Source organism: Musa acuminata, chromosome BXJ3-4, assembly GCF_036884655.1.
Source record: "Musa acuminata AAA Group cultivar baxijiao chromosome BXJ3-4, Cavendish_Baxijiao_AAA, whole genome shotgun sequence".
Lineage (NCBI taxonomy): Eukaryota > Viridiplantae > Streptophyta > Magnoliopsida > Zingiberales > Musaceae > Musa > Musa acuminata.
In genome coordinates, this window is record NC_088352.1 from 36348603 (window position 1) to 36362427 (window position 13825).

At 42.9% G+C, this 13825-nt stretch overlaps 2 protein-coding genes across 4 annotated transcripts; one reads left to right on the plus strand and one right to left on the minus strand.

Annotated features, from left to right (window-relative positions):
* Positions 1-5616: 5616 nt before the first annotated feature.
* Positions 5617-7249, plus strand: LOC108952496 (probable BOI-related E3 ubiquitin-protein ligase 2). The gene is made up of 2 exons (XM_065147010.1): positions 5617-6439; positions 6541-7249. Exons 1-2 carry the CDS (start codon positions 6140-6142, stop codon positions 7036-7038), a joined length of 798 nt encoding a protein of 265 aa, XP_065003082.1. The 5' UTR covers positions 5617-6139; the 3' UTR covers positions 7039-7249.
* A 251-nt stretch (positions 7250-7500) lies between these two features.
* Positions 7501-11372, minus strand: LOC103994472 (protein kinase STUNTED). Of its 3 annotated transcripts, none has more exons than XM_018823651.2 (12): positions 10856-11372; positions 10325-10609; positions 10158-10243; positions 9964-10082; positions 9781-9896; positions 9318-9683; positions 8992-9240; positions 8749-8909; positions 8596-8675; positions 8368-8515; positions 8131-8280; positions 7501-8051 (listed from the first exon to the last, which is right to left on the minus strand). In XM_018823651.2, the coding sequence occupies exons 2-12, from the start codon at positions 10467-10469 to the stop codon at positions 7803-7805; spliced, it is 1869 nt and encodes a 622-aa protein (XP_018679196.2). In that variant the 5' UTR covers positions 10470-10609; positions 10856-11372; the 3' UTR covers positions 7501-7802. The 3 variants fall into 3 exon arrangements, with proteins under 3 accessions (XP_018679196.2, XP_009413128.2, XP_009413203.2); XM_009414853.3 differs by having other exon boundaries at positions 10325-10735; XM_009414928.3 differs by lacking the exon at positions 10856-11372 and having other exon boundaries at positions 9964-10072; positions 10325-10361.
* Positions 11373-13825: the final 2453 nt, after the last annotated feature.

Genomic DNA, 13825 nt, shown 5'->3' on the forward strand with positions numbered 1-13825 from the left:
CCTACTGTAGATGAGTAAGGCACTTTGGACATTTCTTCTTTTTCTTTCTCACTTGTAGGACATTGTTTCGAACTCAGTTTGAAATGACCTACAAGTGGAGAACAAACTGCTTTGGCTTTACTCATATTGAATCTTTCAAGAACCTTTTCAATGTAAGTCTCCTGAGATAGCCAAATCTTTCTTTTCTTCCTATCACGAAGAATCTTCATGCCAAGTATTTGTTTCACCGATCCTAAGTCTTTCATGGCAAAAGACTTACTTAGCTCTCTTTTAAGCTTTCCAATTTTTCCAACATCATGGCCAACAATCAGCATATCATCAACATATAGCAGTAAAATAATAAAATCATCATCTGAAAATTTATTCATAAACACACAATGATCAGATGTGGTTCTATCATACCCTTGGCTCATCATAAAGGAATCAAACTTCTTGTACCACTGTCTAGGTGCCTGTTTGAGTCCATATAAGCTTTTCCTAAGCTTACATACCAGATTTTCTTTTCCCTTGACTTTGAAACCTTCTGGTTGCTCCATGTAAATTTCTTCTTCTAAGTCACTATGAAGAAATGATGTTTTTACATCAAATTGCTCAACTTCTAAATTCAAGCGGGCAACCAAACCAAGAACAACTCGGATAGAGGACATTTTCACAACCGGAGAAAATATTTCTTCAAAGTCAATACCTTTCTTCTGACTGAATCCTTTCACAACTAGTCGTGCCTTGTATCTTTGTTGTGAGCTATTATTTTCAGTCTTAAATTTATAAACACACTTATTCTTGAGAGCTTTCTTCTCTTTCGGTAGCTTTACCAAGTCATAGGTGTGGTTCTCAAGCAAGGATCTCATCTCTTCTTGCATGGCTTTAATCCACTCACTCTTATTCTCATGTAGAATAGCTTCTTGGTAAGTTTCTGGCTCTCCCCCGTCAGTAAGCATAGCATACTCATGTGGAGGATATCTGGTAGACGGTTGTCGCTCTCTAGTGGATCTTCTCAATGAAATCTCAACTAGTGGTGGAGGTGCCTGTTCAGTTGGTTCAGCATCATCAACTGTAGATGTATCATCACTAGTATTCTCACCACAATCTTCTTGTTCATCTCCCCCATGATCATCATGAACTACAGGTGAAGGAACTAGACCCAAACTCCAAGGAATATAAACAGAGGTTTCTGGCTTCTCAATATTATCACCATCATCAAACAATTGGTCTTCAAGAAACACAACATCTCTACTTCTAATAATCTTCTTATTCACTAGATCCCATAATCTGTACCCAAACTCTTAATAACCATATCCCAAGAAGATGCATGCTTTTGCCTTATTATCAAGCTTGGATCTCTCATCTTTAGGAATATGAACAAATTCTTTACACCCAAAGACTCTCAAATGATTATAAGATATATCTTTTCCTCTCCATACTCTCTCTGGAACATCACCTTGCAGAGGAACTAATGGAGAAAGATTTATCATGTCAATTGTAGTTCTCATAGCCTCCCCCCAAAATGACTTTGGTAACTTGGCGTGGGAAAGCATACACCTAATCCTTTCTTCAATGGTTCTGTTCATCCTTTCTGCCACACCGTTCTGCTGAGGAGTTTTAGGAACTGTTTTCTCAAGCCTGATACCATGGAACCTACAATAATTCTCAAAAGGACCCCTGTACTCGCCACCATTATCTGATCGAACACACTTTAGCTTTCTGCGAGTTTCTCTTTCAACATTGACATGAAACTCCTTGAAAGCATCGAGTACCTGGTCTTTAGATTTTAAAGCAAAAGCCCAAACTTTTCTAGAATGGTCATCAATAAAAGTAACAAAATAAAGAGCACCTCAAAGAGTTCTAGTTTGCATAGTACAAACATCAATATGAACTAAATCAATAACATCATATCTTCTAGACGATGGATATGTCTGAAATGTAACTCTATGTGTTTTTCCAGCTAAGCAATGATCACAAGATTTAAGAGATGTACCTTGCAACTCTGGTAAGAATTGCTTTCTAGCAAGAGTTTGAAGTCCCTTCTCGTTGATATGTCCAAGCCTCTTATGCCAAAGATCTATACTTTCACCTTTTCGAATTGCATTAATCTCTCCTTTGTGTAGCTTAGCTTCTATGACATAAAAAGAGTTAATCTTCTTTCCTTTTGCCACAATTAGAGAACCTTTAGTGAGTTTCCATTTACTTTCACCAAAATAATGTGCAAAGCCCTCATCATCAAGTCTACCTGTAGATATCAAGTTAAGACGAATATCTTGAACATGCCTTACATCTTTGAGTATCAATTTGCTCCCAATACTGGTCTCCAAGCAAATATCTCCAATACCCACAATCTTAGATGTTTCCCATTCTGACATTACCAAAATCACCAGCACCGTAAGATCTAAAGAAATCACCATGAGAAGTAACATGAAATGAAGCACCAGAGTCAATTACCCAATTACTGTCCTGAGCTACAAGGCTAACACAACCTTCATCACAGACAATAGTGATATTACCTTCAGCAGCAACTGTATTGATCTCTTTCTCATTTTTCTTCATTTTATTCTGTTCTCGCTTCCAAAACCTACACTCTTTCTTCATGTGATCTGGCCTATTACAGTGAAAACATTTGATATCTCTTCTAGACTTGGATCTTCCTCTATAACCATATGGATTTCTGCTATGACTTCTTCCACGTCTTTCTTGTTTTTCAGTAACAAATGCACTAGAAGAAGATTCACCCCGTTCTTTCCTTCTTGCATCTTCATTTAGCAAACTATCTTTAACCATATCTATTGTTAGAGTCCTCTCTGGCGTGGAGTTACAAATAGTCACCACATACGTTTCCCAACTTTCTGGTAAAGAGCTGAGAAGTAATAATCCATGTATCTCATCATCTATATTCATTTTCATAGCAACCAACTTGTTTGCAAGACTATGAAATATGCTTATGTGCTCAACAATGTTGCCACCATCTTTATATTTCAAATTTACAAGCCTTCTGATGAGAGAAATTCTATTTCCCACTGTCTTTTTCGCAAAGAGATTTTCTAACCTTTGCCAAACAACATCAGCTCTGATTTCAACTGAAATATGCTCATGCAAGTTTATATCCATCCATCTTCTAATATAGGCAATAACTTTTCTATGTTGAACTTCCCATTCTTCATCGTCCATAGTAGAAGGTTTATCTTTAACCTTGATAGGCTTATATAAATCTTTACAATAGAGCAAATCTTCCATCAAACGCCTCCAAGTGGAATAATTTGATGAGTTCAATTTAATCATACCATCTGACTCCATTTCAATCACACAAGAAAACTAGCACCAAATAACCTGATGCTCTGATACCACTTGTTGGGAAGAAACCTGTTAATGCGGAATAATCTTTTCCCTCCTTGTGTATCAAAATGGGTTCCTCATCAAAATACCAACTTGATATCCAAATGAAAATATCAACCAACACAGCATAAACAATAGAGCAATAAATCAATCACACAGTGAGACCAAATCTTTTTAACGTGGAAAACCCAATGTGAGAAAAACCACGGGACCGTAGTCCACCTCAAACTTCCACTATCAATAATAATGATAACAGGTTTACAGTAGATCTTCTCTAGAATAACTAGAGGATCAGAATAACATCAAGATCATAGATCTTGGATCATCATCACGTAGGATGAATCTCCTCAAAAGAGAATTCTATGTCTCACAGAGTAGATATCGCAGGAAAGTACCTTAAAGAGGGTAAACTGTAGATCAACACTATTAGGATTGTAGAGTTTGCTGCAAGGATTCTCCACATAAAATTTGGGTCGAAACTGACAACGTTTGACCACCGATCGTCAAACAGAAAACTCAAAAACCTAATATTTCTCTCTCTATTTCTCTCTCCTCTTTTGTCCGTACGCCGCACGCTGTACGCTCATTGTGCACGCTGCACGCTCACTGTGCATACTGCCCTCTCACTCAATTTGGCCCTTTCTTTCTTTCTCTCTTGATTTCTTTGATTTGGGCTGATGGCCCAAATTTATCCAAGCCCACATATGGGCTGGACCCAACAGATGATAGGAGGCTTTCCTTTGCCTTCCTCGTCGAGTTCAGTTTCTAGTGCTACGATGGATCTCTCTGATCAACTCATACTAGGCATTATGGAGGAACAGAGGACTGAGACGGATCAAATTCTCAGGCAACAGGTAGCTTCGAATTCCTTCTAAAAGAGAGCAATGGTAGAACATGCTATCGCTTAAGATCGAGGGTTCTAATTTAAGGTTGATATCCTTTGATTCTGGAACAGAGTAATCTGTTGGCTGCGGGGCTTCGGCAACAGACGAATCGGCATACGGCCACTATCATACGGAGTCTCGAGTCCAAAGCTTCCTCCCTTTTGAGACAACGGGAAGAAGTGTTGACGAAGGCGAACATGATGAATCGGGAACTGGAGTTGCGCCTGAAGAGCGCGGAGGAGGAGAGGACAAAGTGGCAAGGGATGGCCATGGCAAACGAGGCCATGGCTATTTCTCTTAGCAACGCTATCGAGCAAGTACGAGACTCCTGCCACTCCTCCAATGACAACGGACCGACCGAGTGGGCGGCAAGTGGCGCAGCCAACGAACCAACAGCTGGGATGGGCTCGACGCGGAGACGGTGCAGGGTCTGCGTGCGTCGGAATGCGTGCATGGTGCTGCTTCCCTGCAACCACCTCTGCTGCTGCGAGCCCTGCGCGGCCTTGCTCGAAGCGTGCCCGTTCTGCGGCTCCGTTGAAAAGCTGGAGTGGTCAGTGGGACACATTTGTTGGTATGCTGAGGGAAAGCCACGGCTACAACCGCCAAGCATCATCATCTGAGGTACTAAACCCCACTGCATGCCACCGATTGAGGCAAGTTGGGAAGAAGACAGAGCAAAGAGTGTATACACTCTCCCTACTTCACATGGCCTGCGTGAATGACCCTTTTAGAACACCACCTCACATGCCACCCTCCGAGTCTCAGATAATGCTAACTACATTTAAAACCGAGGCAGGTCTTCTTCTCATGTGATTATCTTTTCTTAGTAATATAAGAAAAAGGATATACAAAGAGCAGACTGAAACTTTCTTTTTCTCATGTCGGAGCCGTAAAACAGTAGTTAGTCTTCTAACATCAAGTCAAATGAGATAACAATGTTGACTTAGTTGCTACATGTCTAGGCTGCAGATCGCCTTATAAACAACAGATAAACGTGATCAAGGCGAGAGACCTGAAGCCATTGCTTTGGTGAATGGTACGAGTAATTGGATAAAGACTATATAACAAGAGGAAACGCATCCAAAATATGATCCAAACACATGCGTGAGTTGATTCGAAGAAAAAGGGAACATAAGGCATCTGCGATAACCACGAATTAAGTAAACCGCCCATATGAAGCAAAGTCGACGAACACAGAAACCCATGACCTTTCGCTAGCCAAAGTTTGACACCCCACGTTTGATGTTTCCCCGCTTTTCTGCATGCATATCGCCATACACGTACCCACTGCTTCACGTGGGACGTGGAGAGCTATAAAAGGAAAAGACAGAAGAAAGGAGAAAAAAAAGGAAGCCTCCTCCCACAATCCATTGAATGCGCCCATTTACTATGCGTGTAGGTTGAGAGATCAGGGACTCTTCATGTACGGTGAGCTCTGCCTGCATTGAAGTCAGCGAGGCGAGCGAATCCGGAGGAGAACCCACGCTCACCGACGCTCCAGTCCTTGTGACCTTTCCCCATATAAATCTTGCCATAATTCGTGTATATTTATTGGATTCCAAGTCGATCAATATATTTCATGTTTCTTCCACCATCGTGGTATCCATATCTGCGAGATCCAGTCCGGTGTGAGCGAAAAGGTAAGTCGAGGTGGATGACAGCGTGCCGAGAACCAAACGAGCAACAAAAAGATCGCAGGGTTTGAGAGAAGGATGAAACCCCATAACGTCAACGCGTGCTGTGGGTTGGAGAGCTCGGACTTGTTGGACTTCCCCCCCCCCCCTCCCGCTCGGCGGCACCCTGTTTTCCATATGATCTCGACGGGAAGGATCAGTGTATCGGAGTAGGATCTGCATAAAGTCGGTTCCACCCCCCCCATCGAACTCGTGCGTCCCCTCTGATGCAGTTAAAGTTTCTCCCTTGCTCTTTTAATGGCCATCCAAGCGCCGGTTCCGTTCATCCGCAACAGGAACAGTTTGGACGCGATGGACGACGGCGAAGGATTGCCTGTTGACCTCTGTCAATATTTTCAGCAGCAACAGATGGTCACGGTTCCTTGGGTTCTTTGTCCTCCGCCTCCTCCCCCTTCGGGGATGTCGATGATAGGAGGCTTTCCTTTGCCTTCCTCGTCGAGTTCAGTTTCTAGTGCTACGATGGATCTCTCTGATCAACTCATACTAGGCATTATGGAGGAACAGAGGAATGAGACGGATCAAATTCTCAGGCAACAGGTAGCTTCGAATTCCTTCTAAAAGAGAGCAATGGTAGAACATGCTATCTCTTAAGATCAAGGCTTCTAATTTAAGGTTGATATCCTTTGATTCTGGAACAGAGTAATCTGTTGGCTGCGGGGCTTCGGCAACAGACGAATCGGCATACGGCCACTATCATACGGAGTCTCGAGTCCAAAGCTTCCTCCCTTTTGAGACAACGGGAAGAAGTGTTGACGAAGGCGAACATGATGAATCGGGAACTGGAGTTGCGCCTGAAGAACGCGGAGGAGGAGAGGACAAAGTGGCAAGGGATGGCCATGGCAAACGAGGCCATGGCTATTTCTCTTAGCAACGCTATCGAGCAAGTACGAGACTCCTGCCACTCCTCCAATGACAACGGACCGACCGAGTGGGCGGCAAGTGGCGCAGCCAACGAACCAACAGCTGGGATGGGCTCGACGCGGAGACGGTGCAGGGTCTGCGTGCGTCGGAATGCGTGCATGGTGCTGCTTCCCTGCAACCACCTCTGCTGCTGCGAGCCCTGCGCGGCCTTGCTCGAAGCGTGCCCGTTCTGCGGCTCCGTAAAAATAGGCAGCATCGAAGTGTTACTGGAATGACGTCCGTTTTCTTCTCTCTTCTGTTATCGACTCCGGTGTCGCTAATCTACATGACATCAACAATGCTGAATCTTTTGTGCAAGATCTCCAGAACTCCTCCACGCGTTAATCTCTCTGCCCTTTCCCTCTTCTTATCGTGGCTTCTTGCGTTGTGTTGTTGTGATGTGGATCGTTCGAGTGGCTGTTAGGAAGGGGGTGTGCGTGTGGGTGTTGGATCCGAGAGAGAGAGAGAGAGAGAGAGAGAGGACATATGCTGTCTGACTTATGACGGCAAATTTCTCGGATTACCACACCCTATCAGGTTCCTATATGCAATGAGGGGAATCCTTACAATTGATTTCCTGTCTCGAGAAGTTAATCCAGAGGGAAGACATCCGCAGATTTGATTTATTTTCCATTGTAGTCTATCAGATCCAATTTTCTTGAAACACTTGTTTTGCAGTAGAATCATTCACAACATCATAAAACAAAGATTTTGTGCAACTCTTTAGTGGCATTATCCCAAGAGACATCGTGTCATTCCAAATACATTTGAACTCTGATCAAGCACATCCACACTGTACAAATCTCTCTCTCCTCTGAAGAAAACCCCGCCACTAACAGAGCAATCTCTTGTGCGTCTCTTATTGCATCCTCTCTCTCATGTTGAGACCGCAAACCATCTTACTGGCTTTGATACTCCGCAGTCATGCCACAAAGCACTCGGGTAGAAATTCGAAGAAGAATCGAAGAAAAAAGAAGAAGAAAAATACAATCCATAGGAGCTACTCAAAGCTTGAAGAACGGCTCCACCGGTCTCTTAGGTATTCATCCAAAGAACCAAGGTTGCTCTGCTCAAAGCTAGCCAACGATGCATCGTCTTCAACGTCGAGCAACGCCAGGCCTACATGAGACCTGATGCTCGAACATGGATACGCTTCATCGTCCTCGCAATCCAACGTGTCTGAGCTGACATCAACGTGGCATCTCATCTGTGCCTCCATGTCCTCCTCCCCTTGCAGAAGGGTAAGTATCTGTATCAAGGCACAATGAGAATAAAAACATGGGAATTAAACTGTCATATCGTCGAACAGGTTTGTGTCCGATACTTACCTCCCTCATTTGAGGTCGCAGGCGAGCTCTCCTTGTAATGCAAAGAGATGCAGCTACAACCATTCTTCTCATTTCGACCTCATCATAATTCTCATTGAGATCGGGATCCAACAGCTCCATAAAATCCCCCCTTTTTAGTATCGGTGATGCCTATGGTCAACGTTAAGTGAGTCAAGGCACGCTCTTCTATCTCCACAAGAAATCGCAGTACAAACAACTAATGGATTGGTTTCTTACCCACATCACCAAGCTTTCTTGGCCCTTGGGGTTTTCATCATCGATCGGTTTCCTTCCTGTAAGCAGCTCAAGTAGCACAACACCGAAGGCAAACACATCCATCTTGTCGCTGACCTTGCCGTACATGAAGTACTCTGGAGCAAGGTATCTGTTGATAGCATTCATCTCAGTTCAGAGTTTGCTACTGGGAATGAGATTAGTCATCAGTATCGTCAATGGCTTACGTACCCGAAAGTTCCGACCACATCGTTGTGTGTCAGATAGGTTGAATTCGTAGGTGCCCATATGGCTAATCCAAGATCAGATACCTGTAGAATGACTCACATCATGCCAGATCTGGTGATCAGTTCTAAATACTCATCAATTGTTTGTAGATGTTACCTGAGGCTCAAATTCATCAGTGAGAAGAATGTTTGAAGACTTCACGTCTCTGTGAATCACCGGTTTAGAGCAGCCACTGTGGAGGTAGGTGAGAGCCTCAGCAACCCCAATTGCCACCTTAAATCTCACGTCCCAAGGGAGTGGACTCTTAGCCTTTTCACCTATATTCCAGGCATATTTATCAGAAGCAGAGTAGATACGACACTAACTAGTGAGATTGCATGATGTGAAAGTGGATCTCACCATGGAGGTTTTCTTCTAAGCTTCCCTTGGGAAAGTAATCGTAAACCGAAATGAGAGTGTTCTCCTCGATGCAGAAGCCGATCAATGGAACGATGAGCTTGTGTTCCAGCTTGGTGATGATATCAACCTCCAAAAGAAAATTCCCTGATGCTTCTTCAGAAAGCTTTGACAATTTTATGGCTACCTGTTGGCCATTTGCAAGGCATCCTCTGTAAACTTGGCTGTTCCCTCCTTTCCCGATCATGTTCCCTGTTACAGAATCGATATGATGGTAAAAGGACTGCAGCGCCATGTCTAAGAGGATATCTAGTGACTGAAAGGTGAACCTGAACAAAACTGATTGGTTGAACGATGCAGTTCATCGTATCGAAACCATCTGCTGCAGTTGGAGCAATTGTTACTGAGGACACTATTCAACTCCTTGATTAGGTCCAGCTGCAGCCTAGTGAACGATAAAGATCTATTTGGCAGGTTCATGACCCATTGCACGACTGACAGCTTCCGGGCATCATCCCTTCTCCGAAGCAAGGGCCATCCGAGACTTGGCTCTGCTGGCTTCTGCACTGGGACCGTGACAGATCCACCGAGACTGTCGTCGTCTTTGGCCTCTTCCTTTTGATCGATTCCTGCTTCGACATTATGCAACCTGGGGGTTGAAATATCAGCCTTTTCCATGGGTTTTGGTTCTCCTCCTGAACCATCGAAAGAAACCAATTCAAGGTATCAAATATAAAGAAGCTGATATCTTCATGTTGAACTATGGGAAGGTTACATGACAAGAGATTTCACCTGGTGATGGCTTGGCAATCACTCTTTCGAAGAGGACCTTTCCATTCTGAACTGCGATTACTGAGGTGGTAGGAGGGAGCTTCTTGGCGCAATACTTCGCTAGTGAAGCCGAGCCGCTGAACAATCGATGCTGTCAGTTTTGTACAACGAGAAGAAGAAGGAAAAGAAGAGTCGAACACCTACCCAAGTGAGTAGTACTTGTTTGCTCCAACTACAACTTTGAAGGCATCACGGTGCTTGGCTTCCTTCACCAAGATCTTCTTAATTGAGTTCCCCCGTGACACCCGGCCCACTAACGCAACCTAGAAGCTACGAATCAGGAGAAGCAAGGAAGCCATATCATAGAACTACTCAGCAGATGAACAAAGATGACTCACTTGCTTAAGATTGCAGAAGCCTTCATACGCTGCCAGGTAGTCATCTAACATTTCGATCAGAGATAGGGTGGTGGTGGTCTTGAGGTCTGAAAGAAGAGTCGATCGTCAGAAAGCTTAACAAAGCTCGAAACTATGTCGAAGCAGATGCTAAGAGAATAAGAAAGTACCTGAATCGCGGCAGACATGAACTGCCACAACACGGTCGCCTTCCTCTGCTACTCTGCTGATAGCCCAGTCGAGCAATTCCCTTCCATTGGCATTCATCTGAAGCCCCACCAGCACACACCTTTCTCTGCCCTTCTCCTGACCCATGGCTTCCTTCTCCGTAATCGTACTTGATCTTTTGTATCTCAGGTGTCCCAAAAGGTATAGTAGTCTTCTGGGATCTCCAAGCACCTCTTCCCGGTAGACCAATTGGAATGTGCCCACTTTGTCAAGTCTCTATCTATCTCCTGCGCCAGTTGCGATTGAAGGTGAATGAAACAGAACACTTGGAACCTAAAAATCCATCCACTAGATCAACTCAGAATTTGCATGCTCAGAGTTAACCCCACAGCGGCGCATGCACCGCTCTTTCCCTGTGAGACAAAGCAAAGCTGAGGAGGGATCACAACAAATAGAAGAGCCGAGACGGCCCCATAAATCCAACAACAAAGGTGGAAGGAAAAAACACAGGCCACCCGTCCGCCTAAACCTACCTAAATCTTGTTCGTTTGTCGCACTCCAGCAAGACAATTTGCTGCAAGAGGTATCAGACGAGTAACAGCCCAACCACTCCATCATGATCCCTTCAATAAGAAATTAGTCCACGAAACCATAGCCAGAGCTTCTTAGTTAGGCAACGGTTTTCTGATACGGGAAAGGAAAAGAAGAAGAAGAGACAGATGGAACCGAGGAAGAAGAGAGACGGAGGAGGAGAAGAAGTCGTAGCGGGATTTGAGGGCGAAGCACCAAAGTAGAGAGTAGTTGATGCCTGCGGTTAAAAATAGCCGCCCCCTTTTTCGCGGGAAAGCGAGATAACTGGTCACCGCACTCGACCGACACAACGGTAAATGACTCGGTTACCAGCTGTGGCGGGTGGGAGCCCGACGCCGACTTCACTCGCTCGCTTAGCCAGCAAGTGATGGTGACCGGCGACAACGAGTCCGTCATACGAGCGAAGGTATCGAATCCCTCGTTGTGTCCTCACCGGAAGAGATCACCGAAACGAATTCACCTTCGTCTTCAACGAATCGTTTTGAAAGGTCCCATATGGAAGGGCACGATTAACACGACTCAAATATATTCCTCGCATGAGAACCATCCACCTACCTTTCAGATATGCGTTGTGGCATCCTTTAGGGTAAGGAAGTACGCATAATAATAGACAAGTGAGCAGCCAATTAACAGACGGAACTGTGTGAAGCCTGAAGAGAGGATTCAGAATTGTGTGGCAGGTGAAGGAGGTGAAACACTGGGACCCAAGATGATGGGAACCGGATCAGTAGGTCCCGCCACACGCGATGAACCCATCTACATCGATCCGAATATAAAATTCACGTGGAGATATTTATGGGCCGTGGATTGCATTGCAAGCAACACGACATCGACTGACACCCACACCTTCTTTTTAAGGGGTTCATGTTACTGACCGTAACTGAAGTTGGATTTGGGGGATGGCTTTGAAGTCGTAGTCTTTTGGATGGTCCACCGGAATGGTCAAAAGTTGGAAAGTTAAGACGTTTTCCACGTGGACTCGAGTGATAGAAATGAGACTTTGAGTGACGATTTTTCATGATGTTTATGCAACACGATTTTTCATGATTGACATGCGATGACTTCTTCAGATCGTTCTCGCGAAATAACTCTTCACTAAGTGCCAACGATTACAAAAAATGTTAGGTATGTTGACTCGACCATTAGGTTCTCACTCCTTTCAATCCGATATTATTAATTATATATATATTTAACTTAAGTGTTAAATATACATTCATTCGATCCAATATTATTATTAATGATGTTCATCGGGCACATCTCACTCTTTAATAGGTTTATACAACATTCAACTGAATCCACTTGTCACTTTGGCACTTGGTTCTATGAATTATGTGAATATAATAATATTTCCTTCATAGATATTGGTGCTTGCATAAATTATTTTTTACCAATCATCCTTCACTTTCAACGTATTTTTTCTAATGTCACTTGACCCAAAAGTATTATCGTGATTACGACTATAAGATGGAACATTGACAAAAATGATACTCGAGAAAGTTTTTGTTTCCTACCTACTTTATTTTCACATTTTCTTGCCTAACATTGCATTTCGTATAAAATTACGTTTCAATAAAAATGACGACTGCATTCTTCTTAAAAAAACAATTTTCACCCTAAAAACATTCTATAACATATAAAATGTCTACATCTCGTTTAAATATTATCCAAAGTTATTGGAATAATTCAGAAAGCTTTATATCCTAATCATTCCATAAGAATTTGCAAATTTATGAAGCTAGTGGATGAATTTTTCATCTTAAAAAAAAAAAAAACACTATGATCTCATATCAAATAAATTTTATTTTATTTTTGGCTTTTGCTCTCACTTCAAATTAAAAATACTACTAATAACACATAAAAATAAAATCACAACTAATAAATTCATGTCATTCAAAATTTGTTCTATTAAAATGCCGAATTTCTAAATCTTCATATGATGATCCTTCAGGAAATCCTTGAATTATTTTTGAAAATATCTCTTTCATCGTATTGAGTAATAACTAATTATTTTTATATTAACCTCTATTGAGATATCTAATTGACTAATGCATTATTAAATAGATGATATGTTTTAGGTTCGAATAATCATAAGAGCATCATATATAATATTGAACATTATAATTTTTGTTTTTGATAGGAGGATAACTTATTAATTTGCCACGTGACTATCAACTTGAATGATATGATATACATGACTTTAGCCTTTCTCATGAGTAATAAATACTCATGTTACCTTCTCAGTCATTTTTAGACACGTATGTTATCGATTATTATACCTCATTTTTTAGCTTAGATTATATGATCTACTAACAATAAGTAAACGATAAACATGCTCGACACTCGTGTTACCTTCAACAAAACATGCTCCGAGGAGGATGACCAAGAACAATGTGCCTTGCATCTCTCTGCCGGCACTGGGAGGAGATCGTAGTTCTTATTTCCGTGGACGCAAGAACGCCGAGGTCCACACAAATTATTATTATTCCGGAACAACTACAAGATGGCTAACGATGCTTCGAGTGGTAGATGCATGAGAGTGGCACCTAACGTGACATGCTGCCTGCACGAATCTCACCACGCATTCACTGGAATCACGCTGCAGTCAATAAGCTACATGTACGAGAATCTCTGGCGGTGGATCTCCCGTCGGCCACAGAGGGTGTCGGTGCTGTTGTCTTCCGTGGCCCATCGGCTGTTTTGGCAGATCTTATGCTTGGCGGGAGAAATTAATAATAGTCATGGCTGTCTCGGGAAGAAGAACATGTGTACTGCGGGAGACAATTAGATTCGGTCACCACACATGATTACAGCACCCAGCGGCAGCTCTCTATGATCCCGTGAAAAGTGTAGCACTCATCACTCGAATAATGCATATTGGATTTTTATTTTCTTTGATGCTCGAAGCATTGTGC

Bases quoted from the DNA above. Each gene is read 5' to 3' on its own strand.
- LOC108952496 (XM_065147010.1), top strand. From the start codon at position 6,140: ATGGCCATCCAAGCGCCGGTTCCGTTCATCCGCAACAGGAACAGTTTG. The intron at 6,440-6,540 runs GTAGCTTCGAAT...ATTCTGGAACAG, and splicing joins ATCAAATTCTCAGGCAACAG to AGTAATCTGTTGGCTGCGGG.
- LOC103994472 (XM_018823651.2), bottom strand. From the start codon at position 10,469: ATGGGTCAGGAGAAGGGCAGAGAAAGGTGTGTGCTGGTGGGGCTTCAG. The intron at 10,244-10,324 runs GTACTTTCTTAT...CTCTTCTTTCAG, and splicing joins TCATGTCTGCCGCGATTCAG to ACCTCAAGACCACCACCACC. The intron at 8,676-8,748 runs GTAACATCTACA...GTCATTCTACAG, and splicing joins CTGATGAATTTGAGCCTCAG to GTATCTGATCTTGGATTAGC.